General features: G+C 48.9%; 1 protein-coding gene across 1 annotated transcript; it reads right to left on the reverse strand.

Annotated features, from left to right (window-relative positions):
* Positions 1-368: 368 nt before the first annotated feature.
* On the reverse strand, positions 369-26,628 carry MBD6 (methyl-CpG binding domain protein 6). The gene is made up of 13 exons (XM_020778522.3): positions 26,306-26,628; positions 20,428-20,576; positions 19,228-19,364; positions 19,039-19,141; positions 15,813-15,978; positions 13,429-14,685; positions 10,603-11,156; positions 8,813-8,954; positions 7,698-7,873; positions 6,440-6,919; positions 4,635-4,684; positions 4,406-4,481; positions 369-2,126 (listed from the first exon to the last, which is right to left on the reverse strand). Exons 3-13 carry the CDS (start codon positions 19,338-19,340, stop codon positions 2,052-2,054), a joined length of 3,192 nt encoding a protein of 1,063 aa, XP_020634181.3. The 5' UTR covers positions 19,341-19,364; positions 20,428-20,576; positions 26,306-26,628; the 3' UTR covers positions 369-2,051.
* Between the last annotated feature and the right edge of the window lie 105 nt (positions 26,629-26,733).

Raw genomic sequence — 26,733 nt, forward strand, 5'->3', positions numbered from 1 at the left:
GTGGCCGCCATCACTACCATTCTCCTGTCTTTTACAAGGTAAAGAATGACTAACGCATGGATGGTGAGTTCTTGTTGAAATCTCTTTGGCCGTGATCTTATTCTTTGTCCTGAAGCACATGTCACCAGGGCAAGCCTATTGGGAGGCAGAGGAGAAAAATTCCTTCGGGGAGCAGGTGTCGTGGGACCGCAGTGGTGACCTCCTAGGCGGGACTAATCGCCTCCTTGATAGCCTTGCACAGTAGGTTTGCAGCTACAGTAAAGTCGCTTCTGATGATTGTTTACTGCCTCCTGGTCTTGAACAGTGCCCACTTCCAGGGAGTGCTGCAAGCAAAGTTGCTTAAAAATAAAACCCAGTCCACATTAGACTTTGTTTTAAATACATATTTTAATACTTGATACAAAACACACACACACACACCCAAAAATAAACAAATAAAGAAACAGTAACTTCAGTCTAAGCTTCAAAATATTTTCATCTGTTAAATTAAAGTCGCTCCCATAGAAAAGCTACAATTCACAATTGTGTAAAAAAAATTTTTTTTTTACAAAACAAAATTTAAGCTCAAAGAAGGAAAATAGTCTTTTTCCCCATTCCTTTTTTTCTCTTCTTTATACAAAAGAAAGGCCGAAGTTGGTTGGTGGGTTGAAGTGCAGAGGGGGGGGAGGGAGGAAAACAGCGCAAACTGTACAGTATCTACACAGTGCTTTTGCATAATGCATCAAGAGTTGCAACCAGACCAGGTGGCAGGGAAGGGGGTGGGATGTGGTGCATTTTGGTCGTTCGGAGATGAAGGTTGTAGTGTGTAGGTGTGTGTTGCAGGGTGGGTGCAGAGGAAAGGGCCTGGCTCTGGCCAAGCTGGATGAATTCTCTTTCAAGCGCCAGCTCCTCTTCTCCCTCAGCCTTCCCCTCAGTGCTAGGACCTGAGTGTTCTCTTGGGGATTTTTCAGAAATGGGAGGAAATCAAGGGGGGAGCAGGGTAGAAAAGAAATACAGTACAGCCGAGGGTTTGCTTTTTTGTTTGTTTGTAGCTGGACAGGGTGGTGGGTGGTGTGGTCCGCTTGAGGCACGAGCCATCCCTGGGCCTCAACCAGGGTTGAGGAGGAGAGCAGACCCAGTTACTACTCAGGTTTAACCATGGTTGCCTCACCGCCCCACTGTTTCAGGGGTACAGACAGTGAGGCGCCACAGCTGTGTGGGAAGGGAGTGTGTGAATGGCTGAGCAATTGGGGGGGGGGGAGAGTCAGTCCTCCCTGAATCACAAATGTGGCTTATTTTCCTTATTGCTTTGTACCTTTAGCACTGGGACCCTGGAGCTCATGTTCTGTTTCCTGTTTTTGGCGAGGCAAAAGAGAGATTGAGAGAGAAAGAGTCTGATTCTTGTACTAAAACCCTGAGCCGGTTCTCACCCGGGTGCCACAGCGCACGCAGGTCTGAGGTAAGGTGGGATGAAGTGATAGGGCAGTGATGTCCCCTTCCTGGAGCACACAGCCCTTGCTACTCCTGCCGAGTGATGAGGTCCAACCAAGGCAGAAGATCTCACTGGGGGCAGGGAAGACATGAAAAGCAGGGGGGGCAGGAAAGGCCCTAACTGCACTGCTGGAAGGAGTTCCCCTTTGGAGCATGGCAGAAGTGGCTGGCTCCCAGAAGTGCTCACGGATGGGTCCAGTTCAAGCACTCCGGTTTTGCCCCTCTCGGCCTCTTCTACCCCCCATGCCCCATTTCTCTCCCTCCTCCCACCGCAACATGCTGAGACCACAGCTGCACCTTGTGCTTTTGGAGGTCCCTCTAGGGAGAGATTCGGGACCCAGGCAACTGGTGAAGCTACAACACATTCAAGGCCAAGGCGCCAGGAGCCCAGCAGCAGCAGCAACAACAACAGGTCCTCTTGCTGGTGTTTTCCTCCCGCTCCCCTCACCATCCCATGCCCAACAGCTGGGCACCAGAGATGACAGGTGGTGGAGGAAAGGGAGAAGCAGAAGCCTGGGATGTCCTAAGCTCTGTTTGCTTAGAGGCGGACAGTGGTGGAGCCCCCCTCAGTTTGGGCGGTGCTATGTGGGCAGTTTCCTCCTCCTGTTCTTCACGGGTCGGCCAGGGCGCGGCCGGCGAGCAACAGTGTAGTCAACCTGACAGGGGAAGTGAGGGGTGGGAAGAGAGAAAGAGAGGGAGGGAGAAATTGAGAGTGAAAAATTTCATTTACTAAGGCATTCTTTCCCCACCCCCTTGTTTTAAGGGAGGTTGGGGAACCCATGGTCCTCTAGGTGTTGGTTAACTTCAATTCCCATCCACGCCAGCTTAGCCAAGAGCTGGAGACGACGGGAGTGAGGGTCCGACCCCTATCAGGAGGGCCACAGCTTCCCTACCTCTGTCTTGGCCAGAGACAATGATGGATTGGCTTGATCTGTTCTAGCTAGGGTATGAGCTTGTGCTGGCCAGTGCTGTACTCGGGCTTCATGTTGACTGTCGGTTCAAGCCAGCTGTATCGCTGGCCAACAAAACCTTTCCTGAAACCTGACCTAGAGGGAGCACAGGGACAGGACCTGCATCCTCTCTGAGGCAGGGGGTACTTCTACATGTTCTGCCACAGGCATCCAGAAGCCTAGGAGGTAAGTGAGAAACTATGACCCAGGGCTGTGCCAACTGCATTGTCTGTTATTAAGATTCTGGGCTCTGTGAGAATTTTCAGTATCTTGCCAAGCCTTAAGAATTGCTCTTGTTTTCCTTCTGTTCTGGCTATTCATGCTGAAACAAGCGAACACAGCTACCTCTTTGTCAAGCACAGAGCAGAGGTTCTCAGCCCTTTTGTATCTTGTATCTCACCTATCATTCTGTCAAAGAATCTGAGTCACTCCCCATGACAGAAACAAAGGACCACTTTTTTTTTCTTGAGAAGGACATTCCTATGTTTAAGGGTGTATTTTGTCATTATTACTCACGCTGTCACTGAAGGGACAGGCAGAAGACCAATGGATGATTCCTGATAAGCAGCAGCACATCAGTGCAGTCACTGGTGCAATTAGGAGAAACACCCGAGTAATCCAAAGCAACCACTAGCCTGCCAGCCTGTCACAAAGGGATAAACTGTGGCAAGAAATGGTTGGTAGCAGGCAGTACCTCATGCTTGCAAGGAGACAATGGGGATTGAGGGAGAGCAAAGCCTTAATTGGCATTTCATTCTTTTCCTTTGCACTCCATCAGTCCCTCTTCATGCAATAAGATCACGAAGAAAATGTCATGCAAATTAGCTGTGTTAGTCTGTGGCAGCAAAACCAAGACGGCGTCTCTTGACACCTTAAAAGATGGCCCGGTTTATTTTGCATCAGCTTTCGTGGATTGTAGAACGCTTTCACCGATAAACTTCCGTGAGTTTCTATCTAAAGAGCTTCTGTCCATGAAAACAAACGCCAAATAGAACTCGTTCGATCTCTGAAATGCCACAAGACTCCTTTTTGATACTGAGTGAGGAGGTTTCCACTGGCACCAGCTGAATCTTATTGTTATAAAAGTTTTATTTATTTATTTATTTGATTTTTATACTGCTCATCTATCTGACCAATGGTAACTCTGGGTGGTTCACAAACAATAACAAATAAAACTAACGATCAGAATACATTAATTAAACTCAGAAACAAGCATTTAAAACAACAATAAAACTGTGTGCTTTAATTGTGGGTTGAGGAGAGAATTGGTGCCTGTGAAATGGATGGTTAACCCTTCCCTTCCTTCACCTGCTACGATTCTGTCTCTGCCTCCCCTTCTAAAATTAAACATTTACAAACGTCATGGGGATCAATGGAAATTCTTGCGGGGGGGAGGGAGTCCTAATAGGTGTGCGGGGAGGTTGGGCTGAGAAGAATACTGTTGATGGGACAAGCAGGGCCTCGGAGCTCAGCTGCTGAGGCCATCTTTAAGGGCCCTGTGCCAGGCTCTCTCAGTGTGGGATGGCATAACCTCCACTGCAAGGAAGAGAGGTACTGTACTAAGAAGTCTGCTTTTCCTCTCTGACAGCTGGGAACACACACCATGTTGCCAGAGCAATGCCCCCCCTCACCGCCAACCAATCACTTTGGCAGCAGTGGGGCAAGTTCTTCACCCACTGTCTCCCTCAGGACAAGGCTTCAGTACCGTCCCAGATGCCTTCATGTATATTTTAAACAAATTCTGTGGGATGAATCCAAGATCTCCATTCTCCTAGAGGGAGGGCTGTTAGTGTTTCCCCTGGTATTTTGGAATATCCTCAAACATGTACTACTTTTCTCCCTATGCAGCAGCAGCAGGGCCCCATGACTTAGGGGGCTGTAACGGCTGCCATAGGGAAGGAAGGGGCAAGAATTCCAGTTCTCCCAGTGCAATTGCATGGGCTTTGACCTGATGGTTCATCCTAGAGAGTTGAGGTGACACTTACCATGGTGCTGGGCCCAGGATCAGCATTGGCACCCCGGATCCGTGTAGTCTCAGGGCGGGAACTGGGCCGGGCACCGCTGCAAAAACAAAGGATGGCTTAATGAGAAAAAGGAGGAAGGCATAGGACAGAAACCCTCTCTGCAGCAAGCAACTAAAGCTAAATCCCTAGCCTTGGCTTGGGCTGTGACATCTGTGCTCCACAAACCCTATTACGGGCACCTGGTGCTCACCTGCTTTTCCTCCTCCGGCCACGTCGGGCTGGTCTTCTCCCTGGAGGGCCCTGCAAACAAAGAGGTTCGTGTGGTGAGGATCTCTCCCTTTATCCATTTTCAATGATGTTCCATCATCATTTCTTTTATTAATCTTTATTATTGGGTGCTCTTTTTTTGTGAGCAAACAATGAAAAAAAATAGTAGTCCAGTGCCAATGGCCGAAAGGGTTTAGAATGTATTGCCACTTCATGCCAAGTAAGCTTCCAGAAGGCTCTTCTAGAACCAAATTCCTCTAAAGAAAGGAAATGAAAGCATGAGGTGAAATCCGTGGCTTTTTGTCCAGGATAAGAGGCAAAGGCTGGTAGGCAGGTAGAACAAGAGACAGGCAGAAGACAATGTGTTTTGGTAAGCCACTTACTGCTTGGCTTTTTACTGGGAATCTTGCAAAACATGGCAGGAAACAAAAACCTTGGTCTAATCCAGCAATTATTTGTACATCAGAGGCTCTATTTAGAATCACTTAGAGTGGACCCTTGACTTACAGACAGCTCTACTTACAGACTTTTTGAGTTACAGACTTCTCTGGCTGCAAAATTTAGTTTCGACTTGCAGCCGGAGAATTGACCTACAGACCAGGGAAAAAAACCCAAAATGGAACAAAAATGGCCTGTTACGGATTAATCTGTTTTCAATGCATTGTAGGTCAATGGAGCCTCAACCTACAGACTTTTTGACCTGCAGCCACCGTTCCAATACAGATTAATTCCGTAAGTCGAGGGTCCACTGTAGTGCTAACTGATACGTTTCAGTCCAGATGGAAAAGATCTATGAATGAGAAATTAAATAATTTGGGCCTCTCGAGAAGTGCTATTTTGTTAATGGGCTATACAAAAGCAAAACAGGAACTACACCAGCACATCACAGACAATGAACTGCAATACCATGTAGTAGTAAATGTAATACAGTATACTGTAGAGCAGTGGGCCCCAGTCATGTTGGTTGAAGTAGCAACAGCCCCAAGAGACGATGCAAACCAAAACCAGCTCATGCAAAGGAAAAGATACTAAGCACGAGACAAGCAACCATTTCACTTAGAATCAACCACAATGCTCTCTCATAGCCATTATACCTGGGATGCTCAATGGTGTCCCATCACACCATCCCTTTCTGCTCGCTAGGGCTGAAAAGAGTTCTAAGCCCCAAAACATATGGAGGGCGACCCCTGTATCACATGTGGTTGCAAACCAGGTTTGAACAAGCACAAGGGGCTCAAACTAAGAGGCATCTCTCGCATCTCTCAGGCTGAAGGGCATAGAAATGCAACAACTGTATGTCAAAAGGCCTGACTAGCCCAATATTTGGTACCCAAGCAAGGCTGGTGAGGGAAGTTTTCAAGCAACACAAAACATGAGAGTCATCCCGTTTGTTGGCTGTATCCAGAAACTGCCTCCAAACACAGAATGGGGATTCACAGAGCATGCTTCCTCCAGTCATGAGGCTGGTCAACCAAGAACAAACCATGTGAGAGACAGGGTGGTGTGGTGGTTAAAAGGTTGGACTTGAGAGATGAAGGTTCCAGCCTCCACTGAACCATGAAGCTCACTTGGTAACCTTGAGCCCGACTCTGATTCTCTCTCTCTCAGCCTGTACTATTGCACATGCTCGCAATAGGCTGGGAGAATCAAGTGGAGAGGAAGAAGGCCAAAGTTTGAAAAAGTAGACATGGAAGAGAAGCAGGATATAAATGCAGTCAACAGCAAAGGCATAATGTGCCTTCCCAGCCACCTCCAACCCCTACCTCCTCATTCCAGCCCCTGACATACCTTTATTTCCTGAATAGCAAATGGACCCGCTTGGCTCTCTGCACTGCTGGCCACCATTTCTCCGTTGCAGCGCCAGGCAGGGAGGGGTGGGTGTCCTGCGCCCAACTCAGGCATCTGTCCATTGAAGTGCCGCCTGCCCCTGCCCCGCCCACCCCCGCGCCGTCCAGACTTGACGCCCCGCCCCGTCCCACGGGGGAGGCTGCCGGGGTCGCCCCCCGAGATTCCGTTCAGCTCTTCGGGGCCACGCCGGGGACGCTTGAGGGGGGAACGTGAGCTGCTGGCCTCCAGCTGTCCTTGCCGGGAGGGCTCCAGGGCTCGGGGCGGCTCTAAGGCACTTGGGGAGGCAGTGTCCGTACAAGGGGGCAACACGGCGCTCTGGCCTGGCTCCGTCTCCAGCACGGGGGGCACACTGGACAAGGCCGGGGCTGGGGCTTCGCTTGGTAGCACCAGCTTCTCTGGGGCACCAAAACCAGGGCTCAGCTGGCAAAGAGAAAAATAGGGTCCGAGGGAAAAGGGGGAGAGAAAGAGAAGATCCATCAGTTTACTGTAGCCCTTCCCAGAATTCAAAAGGCAGCTTCTCTAATCTTTAAATTCATCTCTAACAAACTGGTTAAAGCTGGGTTAAGAGCTGCCTGGGGTTTCTGCACTGGGAGGAAGGTGAGGCATAAAGGACACGAGTCATCGGGCACTCTGCCTCCTCTCAGGGAATGAAAGGCCTGCCTCCTTCCTACCAGGCTCTTCATTCAGTTTCCAACTCAATTTGCCTCCAGATGCTCTTCAGGCTACTCCTTTTTTCCGTACGTTTGACAAAACGGGCTATTTTGATGTGTTAGACTATCAGGCCTTTCATCTCCAGCCAATATGGCTGCCCTTCCACAAGGTCTTTAAAATGCCTCACACTTTCCCACTGCTGCCTAGGCCTTGGGTTGGGTTGGTTGTGGCCCATTTGGTTCTTGATAGTCTCCACACTGTTAGTGAATTAGGACTTTAAAGAAATAATTGGTGTTGGTATAATTGGTAAGGTATTCAGGCTATTATGGAATGCTCTCTAATATTCTAGGAACATGACACATAGCGATGCATTTCTTCGCACTAAGCTTTCCTCTATAACTACAGTTTTGTCTGCTGAACAGAGGAAAGCAGCAGAGCAAAGCAACACGGAGAACAAATACGCAGCATGGCATTTGCTTTTGTAAGTGGGATGTTTGTGTTTGAACCCAGCAAGCCCAAGGGGTTTTTTCCTCAACTCCCTCCTTACTTGCAAGCTCTGGAGAAGGCAGGCCAGAGGGTTGGATCCTGCTAGCAGGGGCAGCTGCCCTTGGAAAAGTCCAAGGGGTCCTTGCAGGTTGGGCGGCAGAAGTGGCTGGTGGGCCTGGAGCAGAGGGCTGCCGATCAGGGAAGGGCCTGAGGCTGGGTTCAGCCCTGAGAGATCACCTGCAGGTGGGGAAGAGAAAGGCCAGGATGTTAGCGCCGCTGCTCATGCACAACCACCACCGGCGCCTGTCCAATGCTTTTCAATGAGGGAAAAAATAAACAATCACCAAAAATTAACGAAGACTCAGAACAAAGCCAAACTAAGTGTGCATAGGTTTCACAAGGTGGACTACCGAATCCAAGCATTTAAAACAGGTTCCAAACATTGTAAGACACTTTTAAATGAGCGAAAACGGACATCGGAAAGCCATTCAAAAGCACTGAAGCCGGCGTCAGTGCTTTTGAATGGCTTTCCGTTGGGGGAAACATTGTTTCACTTAGCGATGTTTCCTATGGGGATTTTTGCTTAAGGACGGTAATCCGTTCCCATTGGAACGGATTAACCGGTTTTCAGTGCATTCCTATGGGAAATGGTGTTTTGCTTAACGATGTTTTCCCATAGCGATGTTTTTTTGGAACCAATTAACATCGTTAAGCGAGGCACAACTGTATCTTTAAATCCCAAGGAGGAAAAGAACTGAACAGAACCCCATGTGCATTGCTACTGTGTGTTCCCCTGCTTTCTAATCAAGTTTGATGGGAGAATCTGGACTTTCTTGAATGAACTTTTACTGTCATTTGATTCCTTCCTGTCAGTTTCCTGTCGTTTTGGGAATCATCTTTGGATACATTACAACTTGCTACTCAGATATAAATCAAGATGGTGCAGCAGAGGGGAGGATTCCTTCCTGTTTGGAGTCCCTAATATTTAACCTGCTTGGCAAGACCAATAGCAACACTCAAGATCGGACAGTGGCTTTCTGTTGCAAGCGGACCATCCCAAGCAACCATTTGGCCCACACCGTAGGGAATCAGAGATGCCAAGAGGATGCCCTGCTTCTTCCTCAGTCTCTCCATCCTCCCAGGAGCTGGCTCTAAGGAAGAAGGAATGAGACTTACCCAGAAGTGTGGTGCTCAGCAGTGGGTTGACAAGCTGGGGCATCAGGGGGTTCAGCCGCCCAGAGACGGTTGGGGTGCCCTCAGTAGTTGTTGATGTTGTGCTAGTGGAGGTAGGTGCCAGCGGAGTGCTAGCCAGGCCAGTCTGAGGCAGAAGAAGAAGAAAAGGGAGGAATGGGTGGGAGCCACAAAGCCGGTCGATGACTGTAGGAAGAACAACCCACATCTCTTACTGGGGCGCACATCTTTCTGTCTTGAAAGGAAGCATTTGTTTCTCATTGCAATATGCAAGATGAGAATATCCAACCCATCAAATATTCTCCTGTCCCCTAAAAAGAAGATTCCCAGCATGTCACTGTAACACACCAGTTTGACCAAGAAACAACCAGGACAGAGGGTGTAAATTAGCAGTTTTGGATGAGACAGAACCCTCTCTCCATTCTTTGAGTCCAGATGAAGATTTAAAAAAATTAAATACATCACTAGTGCCTTAGGTTTATTATCTAGATGGCTGGCAGATACATCATGATAGAGAATAGGAAAATGAAGCAACCAGATTCCCTCTCTTGCTGGCAACCCCCCTCCCCGACCCTGAGCCCAGCTCAGCATAGTCCCTATTGAGGAGCTGACCACAGGAATGACTGCAGTCCCTTGATCCTACAGCAGCGGGGCTACCATGACCAAGGTACTCCAAAAGGCTTATCCTGAAATATAGACTCTTTACATTAAAAGGGGCGGAGGGCAGGGAGAAGCTACGGCATGCCAAAGTGGCACATATTCTCCTTCTCTGACCCAAGTCAGCCTGTTCTCATGTTGTTAAGCCAAGCTATTCATAGAATTAAAGAGAAACTATGCCACTCCTGGAACTGACATACCTATTCCCCTCCTGAAGACCCTGTTCTTGCCTTGCCATCCTGAATTCCCCAGGGTTTTGGAATTGGCAAATTTCCTACTGTCCTGTTCCTTCTGAGCATAGCTGCACTTCTTACCCTAAAGGGAGGAACAATGTCCCATCTAGAGTAAAGTATGCCCGGCTGTGATGTATAGGATTTAAAGGTAGCTTGGTCTTGAATGGACCAAGGATCAATGGATCTATAGTATAGAATGGATCTATACTATAGATCATGGGTGAACAACTCTTGGCCTTCAGTGGTCCAAAGGCAAACCCTCAGCAACCTATTTTTGCTTCAAGAAAAAAAGGGGGGTGCCATCTTTTGAGGGGCTCCAGTATCTCACAACCATAAAAGAAACAAAATGTGAATTTTTTGGCCACTTGAAGGCACAAAGAGCTTTGGGGGGGGGGTTCCACTCCCCAATTCTTCTAAGAAAAAATGGGTTGCAAGAGGTGTATCCAGGGATGCATAGTTGCATGGGAATTCAGGGAATTATCCTCCAGACGTGGAAATCTTTACATCTTTCGTGGTTATTTTGGGACTAGGAGCGGGGAGCTGCTGGTTCAAATCCTCTTTCAGCCAAAAGGTTCTTTGAGTGGCCCTGGGAGAGTCACTTGCCCCCAGCCTAAGCTATCTTGCGGGGCTATTATGCACATGAAAATGAGAAGGCTCACAGACACCTGTTTTAAATTCCAGAGGAAAGGCGGAATATAAATGTAACTAAGGAATACATCCACCGTTTCAAGACTGACTGTCTCCCCCCACCCAGAAGCTGCTCCTCTCCCTTGCCCACATAACGTCAACATGTGTGTGTGTGTGTGTGGAGGTACACGTGCCACTTCCACCTTCCTTGTAGTTTTTGGAAAGGCAGAGATGCCCCAGCTAAACCTGTGTCCTTACCTGCGCGGGGCCTGGCCCAGGGTCAGAAGGGCCCAGGCTGGTTGCCAAGAGTGCTGAGTTTAAAGCTAGGACAGCTGGAGGGGTGGAAAGTGCTGGGAAGAGCAGGGGCTGCAAAGCTTCAGGGAGGCCAGCGAAAGGCTCCAGCAGGGGCTCGGTGGCAGCGGTGGCTTCCCTCTCCCCTTCGCACGTCGTCGCCTCCGGCAGCGCCAGCAGCGAGGCCAGCAGTCCACTGGGTTGTTGTAGCAAATCCAGATGGGGCAGGACCAGAGGCAGCAAGGGCTGTCCTTCTGGCTCCCCCTGCAGGTTGAGTGGGGGAAGTGGTGTCTCCGGGCCCAGGGTCAGCGAGAAGGGGAAGGAGCCCAGTGGGAGGAGACCGGGAGGTAGAGCATTCCCAAACGGCAGCACCTGTTCCTGTGCCAGGAAGGGAAACGGATCAGGGCCTGAGGAGAGCGGGCAGGGCAGGCCCCCGCCTTCCATGGCGCCGGTCGTAGTGACAGCTACAGGGCTGGGGGCCGGAGGGGCTTTGGGAGTCATCGGGGAAGCAGAAGCAGCACCTGAAAGAAAAGGAAACAGAAAGTGAGCCCTGCCACAGGAACACGGACCCAGAGTGTACGGCTTTACCTTTTGCACATCTGCCCTTCTAGAGGCCTAGCGGGCACCATTTGCAACCTGATTCCCATCCATATATACCTAGAGACGGGTTGCGTTGGGTATAAAGGGATTTGTTCCATTATATATAAATCAGTAAATTAAACAAACAAACAAACAAACAAACAAAATAACTAAATAAATAAATAAATAAATAGGTACATGAAACTACAGCCTTAAGCTTCCGAGCCATCTTGCCATTATTTTTTTGTAGCATGGCTCCTATAACCATCTTAGTAATGATGTCTCAGGGCTAGCCCTTCAATCTGCTGCCCAGCGGCTTCTCTTCCGACCCTGCAGAGCAGCTGTGAAGGAACCATTCTCCAACCACAATTTTTAGCCAGACTCCCCTTTAGGGATTTCAGGCTTTTAAGCCAGCAACTGGATCTACTCATGTCCACATATTAGCACCTAAGATGTGAAGTCATGAAATACTTCCTGTGTCATTCTGGTCTAACAGCCAGGTGTCTTTCTTAATGTGATGAAATAGGACGGATTCCACATGATGTTAAACTAGCTCTTCCTCCCTCCAACAACCCAAGTCTCTCCCAGTAATTTTGGACTACAACTCCCATTTTCCCCAGCAATTCTGATGAAAAGTGCCTCCTCTATGTACGACTATACACAGGAAAGGAACCATGTCTGCCATTTAGCTTTAAAAATGATTTAGAGAACTTGCTTTGACACAATTAGTGGCACACGTCCTTTAGTCCAGAAAATGAGGCAGCCGCGATGACAGCGGATAGGTACAGAGTACAGTACTAAGGCAAGCAGAAACAACAACTCGGGCACCAAGGGATGGGGTGGGAGAAACTACCAAGATTTTAACATTACCAAAATAATGACATGGCAACAAACGCATCCTGAAGGGACTTTGGCTTGTACACCGAAACCTTATTTTCTGCCACAGATCATTACTGAACTTATTCATGTACTGTGATCGTTGCACATTATGTTGCATAAAGTTAAGCCAGGTTCCTGCCCCAAGCAGCCTGCACTCTGAATTTCAACTTAAGGGAAAGAGCAGAATTCTAGGTGTGTGGGAGCAGGCTTCTGAGTATCTTTACAGGTTCCTCCCTGCCCCCTTTGGTCATCATTTCATATTACCTCACAACTGCTTCCCTAAAGCAGGAGGGCAATAAAGGAAGAAAGCATTTTTTAAAACTCAACTACATTTATTTCCAGTATGCTCTTTAGCAGATGGCAACAATGCCCAATGGCTCATGATTAAGGGAGGGGAAGGATATACAAGACCAGATCAACCTGTGGCAGATACCGTAATTCCTGTTTATACCCACCTTCCTCAATCAGGTGCTGTCCAAATTTTTTGGGACTACAACTCCAAGCGTGACCCTGGCCAACAGTCCTGTTGGCTGGAGCTGATAGGGACTGAAGCCTAAAATACTTCAGGAAGGGCCTATGCTGATCTAGAACAGTGATTCCCAACCTTGGGTGGCCAGGCATTTTTTGAACTGCAACTCCCAGAAGCCTTCACCACTAGCTATGCTAGCAAGGGATTCTGGGAGTTGCAGTTCATCTGAGAACCCAAGGATAGGAACCACGGACCTAGAAGAGTGGCTTCCTGACCTCCCAGTCACCAGAGGCAGCAAGTGAGATAAGGCAAGCACAGGGAGCTGTCAAAGCCTTGGATGCAGAGCCCACTGAATGGAGGGAGCACACAACTAGCAACTCACTGCCTCTGCACCAGATCTCAGGGAAGTTATTATTATTATTATTATTTTGGACAGCCTTCCCAATCTTCCTGTAGCTTGTCCCACCTTGGTTTTTCTTTTTTACAAAAGACTAACAGAGAAGACTGCACTGCCTAGAAGACAATTCTCACTCAGCTGCCTCTTTGAGGCCTATGAAGAGATCTTTCCTTTCAAGGAGCCTTGTGGCACAGGGGTTACACTGCAGTACTGCAGTCTAGACTCTGCTCATGACCTGAGTTTTATCCCAAAAGGCTCAGGTCGCTGGTTCAAGGTTGACTCAGCCTTCCATCCTTCCGAGGTTGGTAAATTGAGTACCCAGCAGGTAGGGCAATGTGTAGCTTGCGTAATTCTATTGTAAACTGCCCAGAGAGTGCATTAAGTGTTTGGGGGGGGGGCAGTATATAAGCAGCACACCTTGCTTTACTTTGTAATGGACATTTCCCCACAGACACAGAGACGACCATACCTGGTGGGCCATGGGATCCGAGCGGAGAGGCAGGAGGTTTTGGCTGCGGAGGACTCCCTGAGATCTGTTCGGAAGACGCTGAGGCCAGCTGCCCAAAGAGACTGAGAAGCTGGCTGTTGAAGTCCTGAAAGGAGGGCAATGTATTGGAGCTGTCGCTGGCAGGGGACTGGGCAAGTGGGGGGAGGCCAGGCGTCGGGGAGCTTGCAGGAGGAGCCAGCAGGCTGAGCAGGGACGACAGGGGCTGTACCGGAGCTGCTGAGCTTGGGGGCCCATTCTTGGCCTCTCTTATCACCGGCTGGTCCCGAGCCCGGGAGTGTCGGGTCAGCGTCTCCTCAGGATGGCTGGGCCCAGGCTGCCCCGCATGAGAGTCCTTCAGCAGGCGCAGGACAGTGGGGGAGCGGCGCTGGCGCCGAGGCGCCCGTCCGCCAACGACAGACAGCAGCAAGCGGCTGGGTAAAGTGCTGGCAGCCAGCTCATCGGGACGCCCCCTGCTGGCCAACTGGGCCTTGGCCGCTGCACTCAACAAACTGCTGGCTGGGAAAGAGCCTGGGCCCTGGGGGTGAAGGAGCAGCAGGCCAGGCGGTCCTTTGCCTTCTGGGGCAACTCCTAAGGGCACTGAGGACAAGTTATGGCTGCTTTGGTTGGTTAAGGCATTGGCCAGGGGTGCCGCATCCGAGGGCTTCGGAGTGGGGCGGTGTCCAGAGAGGCCCTGCTCAGAGGAAGCCGAGGAGTGCCGAGAGCGCTGCGGGGAGGGCTCTGCGCTGCCCACCGGCGATGAGACGGAGGAGAGGCTGGTGGGCGCTGGTGAACCCGCAACACTCGTCTGGGAACCAAGGGTCACGGGGCGGCTGTTCCAGGGGCCGCCCTCTTGGCCAGGCACCACCACCTCTTCTGGTGGGGGGAAAAGAAGACTGCTAGAAGGGTAGGGCCGGGGCAGTCCCTCTGGGAGAGACTCGCCAGGCAAGAAGGAACCCCCAGGGGCATTCAGTTCAGCTGGGTAAGGAGGTGGGCGGGTGTTGCCGTTGGTGGTGGCCGTAGGCAGGCGGCCTGGGAAGACGTCCCCAAAGAGAGCACTGTGATGGTGGGGAAAGGAGGAGCTCTGGCTGGACCAGGCGTTGCCATAGCGATCCGAGGGGCACTGCAAGTAGAGTTCTGGGCCCTTTGCCAAGGTCGCCGAGGCCTTGCTGGGAAGAGTTGGCTGTGGACGACTGCTGGGTCCTGCCATGGTTGGGTGAGACGGCGGGGTCAGCCCAGCCCCTTGAAAGAAACACAGACCCACATGACTCCCCAAGCAGACGGACAAACGATAGAGACTTCTGGTCAGCAGTACGGAAACTGTGGCCCTTTCTAGAGGGAGGAACGATATTCCTCCCACTCTTTCTCACCGCTGGCCAAGCAGGTAGAGCCCAATGGGAATCCGAGTTCAACCACCTCTGGAAGGCCCCCGTTCTCCTAGCCCTGCTCCAACACAAGAGAAATGACTGGTTCATAATAAGGGGCAGAAGGTAAGATGCAGAACAGGTACAAAAATTGTTTGAGATCCAGCTGATTTCCAGTATCTTTGGAACACCTGAGTTTTTCCTGATGGGTGACTGTTTCAAAATTAAATGGGTATTTTCTGATTTTTTTATATCTGAAGCTTCCCCTCCACCAAAGCTCTGAGATGCCCCAACCTTTCAGCTGAGGATTTAACTTATATAGCATGCAAGGACACCTTCTTAGCACCTTTCTGAGGGAGAATGCCTTTGTGTCTCTGTATGAGTTACTGATCTAGGTGAGCCTTCTGTTTCAAAGGGATGAAAGCTCGAAACAGTTCATCTCAGGGGGACACAGCAGCCTGCCTGCCTGCCTGGTTAAGTTCAGTCAAACCCTGGTAGGTTGTATTAAGTCCCCAGGGCTACAAAAGAGAACACCAAGGGGAAAGATGGAAAGGATGCTATTTTGTGCCAAGTGGCATGCTAGACCTTAAGAGAAGTGTGGCCATTCCTTCCTGCTTGGCTCCTAGCATCAATGGGAGCAGCTTCAGTTCATCAGCAAAACAAAAACACTAAACCAGCTAACGCTGCAATCCTCACCTGGCTGGACATTCTCAAACCTGGTCAGGATACAGCACTTAGTTCTTGGTTTCTGAAGTCATTTCTACTGTTGGAAGGAAACAAGCAGGAGGAACCGGAACCTTCTATATCAACCAGAGATTTTTAAAGCTATCTTGTGGGGGGGGGGGATTACAGCTCCCCGAAGACCTCACAGATACATGATACTTCCCAGGAGTTGTAATCCGAAAGAGTAATGTTTTCCTGTGTCTTGCTGCCTGTATGTTCTTGAACAAGAAGGCAATCATCCTATGACATGTCAGCTTATCCCCGGATGGATGGCAGAGTTACCTGGCCCCAGATGTGGCAGGTTCAGTGGTCCATGACTCTCCATGCTGCGGTAGAGCGTGGCCATGGCCACAATTTTCCGTCGGTGGTTGCACAGCTTGGTCATGTCCTCATCCCCTTTGGTGCCTTCGCTCCCAATCACCATGGCTGCTGGGTCAAAGTTGAAAACCTAACCATCATGGGAAAAGAGAAAGACTTGATGCCTTGCCTTCTCAAACCAGGATACTTGGGGTGAGGAGAGAGACTATGGTGGGATTCAGCGCATTTTACTCAAGTGGAAGGCCCACTGATTTTAATGGGATTGATTTCCAAGGACATGTGCACAAGGCCATTACTCTAAGGCATAAACCTTCCCTTGAGGCTTCCTGGAATGCTGATGTCTTCTGAACAACCTTGTCCCATCTCAATGGTTTGGGATAAGCAAAAGAGGAATAAATAAATAAATACTCCAAATTGAAAAAGATTGTATCTAAATCAGGGAAGAGCACAGTGCGTTCTTCCAGATCCCATCAGGCTACTAGTCCCATCGGCCTTAGCTGATACTGAGAAATCATGGGAACTATTCCAACAGCATTCTGAAGCATGTACTTTGCCCATCCCTGATATAAATCAGTTACACTTCCTCACACTTTTATCGCTGAACACAAGAGAAAATAGCATTTCTAAAAAGGGGCTTTAGTAGGAGAGATAATGGCTACCTACCTAGCATCTAGGACAGTGGTTCTCCCCCTTTGGTCCTCAGATGTTCTTGGACTCAAACTCCCAGAAGCCTTCACCACCAGCTGTGCTCATGAGGATTTCTGGGAGTTGTAGGCCAAGAACATCTGGGGACCCAAGGTTTGGAAGCACTCATCTAGGGGACCTTGGGAACAACCTGCAAAAGCTCATCCTCTGATTCATGCCAAGTCAAACTGTAGTCTACATAATGGTTCCTCAGTGAGAAAATGAGCTCTCCCAAGAGGCAAGACTAAGTTCCCCCTGTAGGGAAATGATGTGTATTGTTTGGGGAGGCATTACTTTTGGCCCTCCAGATCTTTTGGGCATCAATTCCCATCACCATCACCAAGGGTAAAGAACTATGGGAGCTGAAGTCCAAAATATCATCTGGAGGGCCAAAGATTCCACCCCACCCCCACCCCGTGCTTTTCTAGGATGCACTCAGGTCATGCAGAGTGAGACTCTGCCCTGCCCAGATAGCACTCCAGGTGAAATGGATATACACAATGGAACCTCTCTTCTTTCTCCCATAATCCTTTGTAAAGAGGTGGGCTCGGGGGAGCAGTTCTTTGTCAGGCAGCTAATTCAAAATGAGGTGTTCTGAAGATAGAGAACTTGGAAGCCACTATTCTGCGGAAACGGGGGATTGTATTGATGGCAGGAAGAAGTGCTGAATGCCAATGCCAGCTTCTGCTGCTGCTGCAGTTGCTGTCAAATTACAAGCTCTGACCCCAGTCAAGACACACATGACAGACAGACAGACAGACAGACAGACAGACAGACACACACACACACACACACACACACACAGAGTGTTCCTTTCCAAAATAGCTACTAGTGGCCAGAGTGGGAAAACGAGTTCCTGTTCATGGATCTAACACGCTGTTGCCCAAATTAAAGGGCAGAATTTGGCAGAACTATAGGGAGCCCTGTCTTTTTCTAGCCCCAAAGATCACATAGGCTGGCCCCACTCCTTCCAGATGATTCCAGGTCCACCATTTTTCTCTATGGCCAAAAAAAATAAAATAATTCCCGCATTATATGGACTCTTTACATGACAAATCATACAACCTTGAGAGACCATACAAATATGTTCTTTTATTCTGGTTTTGTTAGTCATTGTGGGGAAAGGCAAGGAGTTATACCAAGCACTAAAGCCCTACATTCAGATCACTAGAAAAGGTTACCCGCAAACCCCTAGCTTCCACCTTCTCTTTGCAGCCACAAAGTCTAGAAACCTGCTGTGCAGTAAAGAAAGGCTGAAATACCCAGGACACAGGCTGCACAATCCAGTAGCCATAGCTAGGCATTTTTCAACTTTCTAAGGAAAAGATGGATCCACCTAGGCCTGCCCACACCTTAAGCATCCCAGTCACATGTTTATCTAGTTTGTTCTTGAAAATCTTTTCAGTAAGAGGTTTCATAACTAGTCTCCCTCTCTGCTGGACAGTTTATATGAGAAAGGACACACGTTTCAACGTCTAACCTTCCACATCCATTCTCATTAATAGAGCTAAAATGTCAAAGGGTTGGATTTAAAAAACAACAAGCAATATTTAGGATGTCATCTGCTGTTACTTTTGAGCTCCCCTATCTTCATAGTGTTTGTGCGTGAGAAATAGATTGGATTTTTCCAGCAACACTGACTGGACTTCAAAGCTATCGCAGTTATAATGTAAAATATTCTGGGATATGTGGTCTTGAATGGACAATTAAGACCCATTTGTTTTGCCAAAGAGCTGCTCCTGGGGGAATTAAAAAAAAAACTTCTAAACTGGTTTGTTGATAAGGATCCATGGTTGCGTTTTGGGACACCCCTTAGGGATGTGACTATGGGGACGCTCATACTTGACGCTAGCACTTCAAAATTTACCACTGCACCACAGATCCCTACAGCTGGCAACCCCTTGATTATTTAAAGAGGACTTGGGATAGTAGACCAGAATCCCATGTGTTATCCAGGCATGCAAAAAGTCACTTTTTTAAAAATTACTGCTCTGAAACCCCCCCCCCAAGGGATTACCTTTCTGGGAGTCAAAAACGTTTATCTTCTGCAAATCCTTTGGTAGAAAGATAGCACAGTGAGAATGTTGAAAAGGGCTGGGTGGTGGAGAGAGACGGTTAAAATCTCAGGGACCCCTACAAAGACCTGCTTTAGCCACTCTCTAGAATGGGGTCTGCTGGTGATGGGGGAGAGGAAGAGTCCTGAATCAGTGGCAGAGCACATGTTTGGCACGCGCAGGGTCTCAGGATCAATCCCCAGGACCTCTAAGGAGGAAGGGAAAAGAATCCTTCCTAAAAACTTGGTGAGCTGCTGAGGGTCACAGCAGATAGAATGGAGCAAGCTGGAACGACCTGGTTTGACCAAGTACGAGACATGTTTCCTGTATTTTTACTAGCTATCTTTATTTACTTCCCGGTATAGAAATTTTTGCTACTTGTTTGAAATGCTCTAGCTTCACATCCAAGGTCAATACTGAACCAGAACCGGGCTCTTTCTCAAGAAACGTACCTTGTGTACGTTGAGGGGACACTCCAGGCCACACTTGCAAGTGCCGTCTGCCAGCAGGTACGCGCGAGTCTGCTCCAAGGAAGCCAAGCTTGTGCCACTAGGACTAAGAAAAAGAAAAGGAAGGGACATGAGGAGGTCAAGAACCCAGGAAGGAGATGGCTCTCCTTCACAACAGGGGACATGGCTTACCTGATATAGCGCACTTCACCCTCCTCCACCCTGCGCTGCCAGCCCACAGGCACAGGTGTAACCGCCGGGCGCCCACCTCGATCCACATCAGAGCAATCATCGCCGCCATTCATTGTGCTCCCTCAGTGCTTGGGCACCTGAAAGAACCAAGGGTCTCTGAGGTGGCAAATACACAACAGCACACCTGGAGAAGAATGGCTGGGTAGGTGGAATATCAATGACAGAGGAGGGGCAGAGAAAGAAGGGCCATAAATGATGCGGCCTAGTCGGAGCAGCCCAACTGGAGAGGCCTGCCAGAATTGTGGAGCAGGCAAGACCTTAGGTCTTCAACTCCAGACACAAACTGGACAGAAGACAGGGTTTCACGGTCAGCTCTCCTCAGAAGTGGGGCACCTGAGCTTGTGCTCCTGCCTCAGAGTCCCATAAGCCTCAGGTGGGCACCCTGGGGAAACAAAACAGCTAGACGCTGAGTCTTTGCTGGCCTGGAATGGCAAGATCAGATCCAGGAGAGTGAAAGGCTCTGTGTCATTAGTGAGGGCTATTATTAGCCGAGCTAGAAGGAGAGTGGCTTAGAGCCAGGCTACACAACTGGCAGAATCACAGGACAATCCTTTTGGGTTTATACAACTTCAGAATACAGGGGCAAGGGGTCTTTTGTTTAGACATGGGCATGTACTTACTATATGTATATATTTTTTCAAACAAGGGAGTATTTTAAAAAACAAGAAACAACATGGCACTTCCCCCTCTACTCTCTATAATCTGAAATGGTACAGTCCCATAACGACTCTGCCATTTAGTTGTGTTTATCTTATGTTGAAGACAGGGAAAAGAAGCAGTTTGTAGGCTTGGATCTTTAAACAGTGACAGAACAGTGGGCCATGAGCAGGCCAGGCACGGAGGGTGGAGACGAAAGAAGAGAAATAAACCAACAGGGTGGCACAACAAAGACAGAGGTTATCAGCTGAGGTATGGGTAACAGCAGGGAATCTGAAGTGAATCAGAGACAGACGGACAGACTTTGCGTTCCCAAAGGCCACCCCCACCCACCCTCCCCTCCTCTTCCTCCTCCTCCTCCTCCTCCTCTTCTTATACACTCAGCGGCTCTGACCTACTAAACTCTTATCAGGAGGGAGCTGTGAAACAACAAACAGCTGGCTGATCCTTTAATCCCAGCTCTGCTCTGCTGAGGGCTCCTACCTGCTCATGGCTGCAAACCTCGCGGCAGGCGGCGTTAAGGGTGGGCACACTCCCTGGGGGCACGCATTGTCCAGCAGCCACAGCAGCCTCTCTTCCGTGGCCCAGTCCAATAAGGGTGCGCCCACGGTTTCAGCCACACTAGCTGACACCTGGAACGGAAGGAGGGACAACATGATGCCACAGACAAGGCAGAGAAAAAACAAAACATGAGGAGGCTCTCATTGCCATACTGTTAAGAGCGGTATGGCAGTGGAACCACTTACCTTGAGAGGCGGCGAGTGCTCCAATACTGGAGGCACTCAAAAGAAATGTAGACAACCACCTGACAGATCTCCTTAGATTTGTATTCCTGCACTGAGGGGGGAGGGGTTTGGACTCAATGGCCTCGTAGGCCCCTTCCAACTTCATGATTCTATGATTCTGTGATTTCATGGCTTCTCCAGTGATTTCTAAGGGAGCAAAGACTATACTCAAGGGAACACTCGGAGTGAGGAAATGTTACGTGAGGGGACTACTTCTCCCAGAATCCCGCTGGTTATGCTGGCTCGAGGATTCTGGAAGTCGTAATGAGGGTTGCCAGTTCAGCATCTTCCCTAGTCCTTTGGATTTCAGGGCCAAATCCTGAGAAAAGGAGCTGAAGCCCTCCAGTGTCACAACAGGTGGATCATTGTGTCACAATTGCCAAAGAACAATTGTGAACATGTGGGCATGGGAGAGCGAGATACCCAGTGTTTTTTGTTTGTTTGTTTGTTTTTTTGCTGCACAGCACCCTAAATAAATATTATGGGCACAAGACACACTGGAAGCACTTTTGCACTGAGCCCTGATGTGAATCTGAAGCAGGGAGGAGATGGGGGCCCAAGTACTAAAGGCATGCTAAACAATAAGGTCCAACTTTCTTCCCCTCTGATATTACTTGAAGGGATGTCATGTCGAGGAACAGACAGGTTTGCTTTCCATGGCTCCAGGGACTAGGACAAGGAGCAATGGCTTCAAACTACAGGAAAAGGGATTCCACCTGAATCTCAGGAAAAACTTCCTGACAGTCAGAGCCGGTCGGCAGTGGCATAGGCTGCCTCGGAGTGTGGAGGAGTCTCCTCCTTCGGAGGTTTTTAAGCAGAAGTTGGATGGCCATCTGTCGGGAGTGCTTTGATGGAGTTCCTGCATGGCAGGGGGTTGGACTCGATGGCCTCTGTGATCTCTTCCAACCCTGTGATTCTATGATTCTATTTTGTCCTAAGATTTGTTTGCCTGCCTGGAGACCCAGAGAACTCAACAATTCCCTGAGACTTCAGGTGGTGCCCTGAGACCTGACAACCCTAGCTGTAATTTAAAAAAAAAATTTTTTTCCAAGCTCAAGCTATTTCCCCCCCCCTCCAGACTACTAAAATTCTTCTTTATGATGTTGAAAAGAAGCACCCTTCATTCTTGTCTGCAGCAGAGTGAAGTCATACAGAGACATGACATGTCCTGCATTTGTGCCTAAGATCCCATCCTTGTTCTTCTTGCTGAACATCTTGGCCAACTCGGGGTCTTGGGTTCCCTCTCGCTGAGGTAGATTGGAGTCCTCACTGCCAACAGGCAGACAAGAATGAGGGAAAGCACATGCCCCTTTGTCACTCGGACTTTAAGTGCAGGGAACTGATTAAACCCAAAGATTGCGAAGGTTACTTGTTTAAGACTGCACATCCCAGAAACATTTTAGCCAGCACAATCAGGGACTATGGCAAGAGGCTTACTCTGCAGCTTGTAATTCGAAACATGGCTCTGATCATCTCTGGAAAAGAATGTGGCGGGGGAAATGAAGCCATGTGAAATCTTGGAAAAGCAAAACGGCCCTGTGTTGGAGATACTGGTACTGTATGTACTTCACTCCACTCTCTAGCCAACAACCTACTCTATACTTTCAAAAGTAGGAGAATCCTTTAAGGATGATACACGATAGACACAGCACAGAAGGGAGACTATTTAAGTCCTCTCCTGAGGAGACATCTCCTTGCAAATTCTAAGGTAAGAAATCATGGAGAAAGGTTTCGGTTTAGCCTGCTCCCTTTTGCACTGAATTTAGATTTGCAGGCCAGTGGTGTTAATAGCTGGGAGTGATCCTATGTGGGATCCAATACCACTATCTGCTGCTACTATATTTCAACCTCAGTATTCTGACCCGTTTCCACTGCATGCATAGATCAGAACAATATTTCCAAGTCAGAGGGGGAGCTTATAACTCAGACTGTGTGTCTGTCAAACTGGGAAGACCACCTCCTTTTTGCTGGAGGATCTTGGCAATGTGCTGCAGAAAATCAGGAGGTGAAACTTTTCCCAAAACAGCACCTCTAGGCCAAGGAGATCCCCTGTTGATCCTCTGTACTTTCAGACATAACCCCTCATGCATCTCCTAGGGATTATTCATTCAAAAGAAAAAGTTTAGATAAAAACAAAGGTACCAGGTTGGTCCAGGATTTTCCCATATTACATGGAATTTTATTCTTGGAAAGCATGTGTACGTGTGCGTGTGTGTGTTGCGTGTGTATGTGATTTATCCCATACTCTTGGACTGGCACTAAGTCCACAGAAGGAGAAGCATCTGTATAGAGATGCTGGTGCTAGCTGATGCTCAGGAGCCAAAAGCTCAAAGAATATTTGTATACACGGTATATATTTAAAATTACAGCAATCTTACTAACAAGCTCACAATAGTCAGTCATATAGCCCTCAAATATCTCTGAGCTACTGGTCTATCCGCCAATATAAATCTATTCACGCAGCAACTAACAAACATGGGTCACCAGATGTTGCTGTGCTGGAACTCCCATCATCCTTCCCAACTGGCTGAAGTGCCTAGGGTTAACGGGAGATGCAGTCCCACAACATTTTGTGAGTCACACATTCCTCACCCTGATATATTATGCTGCTCTCTTCACCTACTTTCATAAAGTTTCCCTGGCCAGTAGAACAGAACAGCATAGAACAGTAGTTCTTCACCTTGGGTAGCCTAGGTAATTCTTGGACTGCAATTCCCAGAAATCCCAGCCAGCAGAGCTGGTGGTGAAGGCTTCTGGGAATTAGGCTACCCAAGGTTGGGAACCACTGTTATGGAAGATTCTTACTCACCCAGGACAATTACAAGAATGGTTATTTTAAAGACTAGAGCACCGGTTTATACCCATCAAGCCAATCCTGGATTAGGCACCAGGCTGTACAACCAGGCATATGAAACCTCACAGAAATTATAAAAACTTGAGAGTCAACGATAATCACCATTAGGATAGCCAGTTGGCCAAGGAGAGAACAAAACCTGTCTGACGTGCTTGGTGCCTTTAACGGCAGCTTAATACGTATCTAGAAATCAGCAGGAAATATTTCATAACATGTAGATAAATTTTATCACTCATTCAGTCTTCAGGCTGCTTTTAAAGGCATTGTACCAAGAGCTGGCTGGAAACTTGGCAACCTAAAATACCCCCACTAAGCTCTCTTGCAACTCTACACAACTACAAACAAAAAATCCAGGAAAAAAATACACGAGGAAAGATTAATGCAGGCACTAAATCATAAACAACTGGCCCCACCCACACTCCATTCACTCATTGGTCAACTCAGTAGTAGGTGGGGCTACAGCACTATAAAATGCAGGTTTCCTGCCTCAGACCAATGCTGTCATGCCATGGAAAGCTAAGGTGCTGAGCTATGGTGGGGTTTACTGAAGAACAGAAAATGAAGTGACTGGAGAAGTAGAACATTCTTCCTTCCTTGCACACTATACAACTTGTGTTTGCCTGCCTTCTCTTGAGGAACTGAGAAGTCAAAACATTATTTTATCTCAACCCTGTGATGAAAACTGGAATGATAAACAAGCCCTTTTTAAAATTAAATATTTATGATGGTATTCTCCGAGATTCTCTTGTGCCACATGTTGCATCGATGTAAAGCACTGGTTCTTAACCTTGAGTTACTCAGGAGTTTTGGACTGCAACTCCCAGAAGCCTTCACCACCAGCTGTCCTGACTGGGGTTTCTGGGAGTTGCAGTTCAAAAGCATCCGAGTAACAAAGGTTAAGAACCACTGATGTAAAGCTTCACATCCACACCCAGAGCAATGTGCTGTCAATACAAGTGGGTGTGGGAAGGAAATGGCAGCCTAACTACCTAAAGGACAGTGCTGGAAATAAGGCTTCAGCTGTTCTTGTTCAATGCCAGGGGGATCCGTAATATGCATCTCTGTGTGGAAATCATGTCAGAACAATAGCATGTAGGCTACACTAGCTGAGTGGCCAGACAGAAAGCGAGAGCAGAAAACCAAACACTGTGTAAGTGGCATCAGGTAACCTTGACTGCTTCACTGTATAAGGGCAGCTTGCTTTTCATGGTCGGGACCTTCTAATATGGTAAAGCATTTTGTAATTGTGCTGCTAGGTATGTGAGGGAAAAGAGGCCTCTGTAGTTTTGTGTAGCCACATTTCTGACTGTCTTCATAGGCAAGACCAGCTTTATGCTCTGCATGTTATTGGAAGTTATGTTTTTACTGCCTTCAACAACTGCACAGACTTAAAAAAAAATTAGGAGTTGCCTGAACCATCACCCAGATCATCAGTGGAGACACTAACCACGTCCTTTCTGAAATGATCATGTAGCCTGTGTTCTGAAAAGCCTCAGGTTGTAATGAGAAACATCAGAAGACAAAGTAGGCAAACTAAATGTGTTCCTATAATGTAATTTATGGTTATTGCCTTATAGGCACCTTCAGCTAGCCCACCTGCCACCCCAAAGTCCCATTCATCCAGATGTTCCACCTGTCCCACTTGCTCAGAGATTTCCCTACCTGATGAACTAATCCCCAAGGAACAAATGGGCCAGCATTAAAACACAGTTCATCTCTTCCCTCCTTCATGAAGTGTGGGCAATATTCTACAAAGACCTGGGAGCAGCCAGGACAAACTGTATGCTCAGGTGAGCAAAAGGATTCTAGGCTCAGAGAGTTTGGGTTCTGCCTCCAGACTTGTCTTAGTGACCCATCAGAGTGTCTCCTTTTACTTCAACCTTGATTAATTCAGGAAGCTAAAGTAAAACCTCCTATGCAGTGAGGGTTTTTTTCCTTTTTGGGTGACCTCAAATAGCTCTGAATCCCATTTCTAGGCATAAGCACAGAAGTCAGTGGAACAGGAAGAAAGATGTGAATCTCCCTCCTTCCATTCCCCCCCTCCGGTTTCACACAGGTCTTCAATTGACCAACCGAGGAATGGGAAATACAGAGACAAAGTTTCTGTTGATATTGTGAACTCTTTAATGGAGGCTGGAGAAGAACTGTACTTGTGACATGTCACCTACCCAGAAGAATTTACCACCTGCTGTTTGGGGGCCTGAAAAAGGGAGGAGGAGGAAGAGGAGGGAAAGCAGAGCACCTAAGGTCGAGCTTTTTGGTGCCACTCTCCTTTCTTTGGGCCTCGGCTCCCCCCAGGACCTTGCAAAGAGGGCTCGACTCCTTCCCAAAACAGCAGCAGCAGGATCCGAGATGCAGGGAGCGGGGGACGACCCAGGGCAATCAGAAGCACCCCAGTACTCCTTCCCCTGAGTAGCTCCTGCATCCGGACTGCGGTCCGATTGGGGCGGGGGGGGGAAGAATTTTTCGGAATCGATTTATTCACTCCCAGAGGAGCTGTTTGCAGAAGTGGCCGCCAAATCGCTTCCCCACCCCCCTGAAGCTGAACGCTTCCATAACTCCGGGAGAAGTTTGAACTGTCAGGAGAAGGCGGAGGGGGGAAGATCGGCTCGAGTCGTCCTCGGCTCCCGCAACTCCCTTGCCTGTGCCAGATGCACCACCCAGTCCGGCTCCAGAGAGTGCCCAGGGCGCGCTTCCCCCCCCCCCCCGGTTTGGCACTTACCTGGGTTCATGGTGCCCCCTCCCCAGGAGCAGCTGCAGCAGACTCCCAACTTGTCTTCCCGCCCCTCCGGGGGGGCACAGGGGTGGTGGCTCACCTGCGGTGCCTGCTCAGCAGGGGAGTGGGTGGGGGGTCAGGGTGCAGGGGATCGCGAAGGCTCTCCACCCCCACCCCCCAGTGCCTGTCTCTCTCCCTCCCTCCCTCCCTCCCCCCCTGGACTCAGTGCCAGGAAGAGGAGGGGGTAGAGCAAGGGAGCTTCCTCCCTGGCATGCGCACTGGGGGCCGGGGTGAGGGTGGAGGTTGGGTTGGACGGAGGCAGGGAGGGAGGGACGGGGAGAACAGCCTGGGAATTCCGTTCCCGTCCTCCTCCGCTGTGCGCTCAGGGCGCAGGACCTGGGCTTTGCGCGCGGGGCTTGGGGTAAAACCCGGCC

This window comes from Pogona vitticeps, chromosome 2 (genome assembly GCF_051106095.1).
Source record: "Pogona vitticeps strain Pit_001003342236 chromosome 2, PviZW2.1, whole genome shotgun sequence".
NCBI classification, from domain to species: Eukaryota; Metazoa; Chordata; class Lepidosauria; order Squamata; family Agamidae; genus Pogona; species Pogona vitticeps.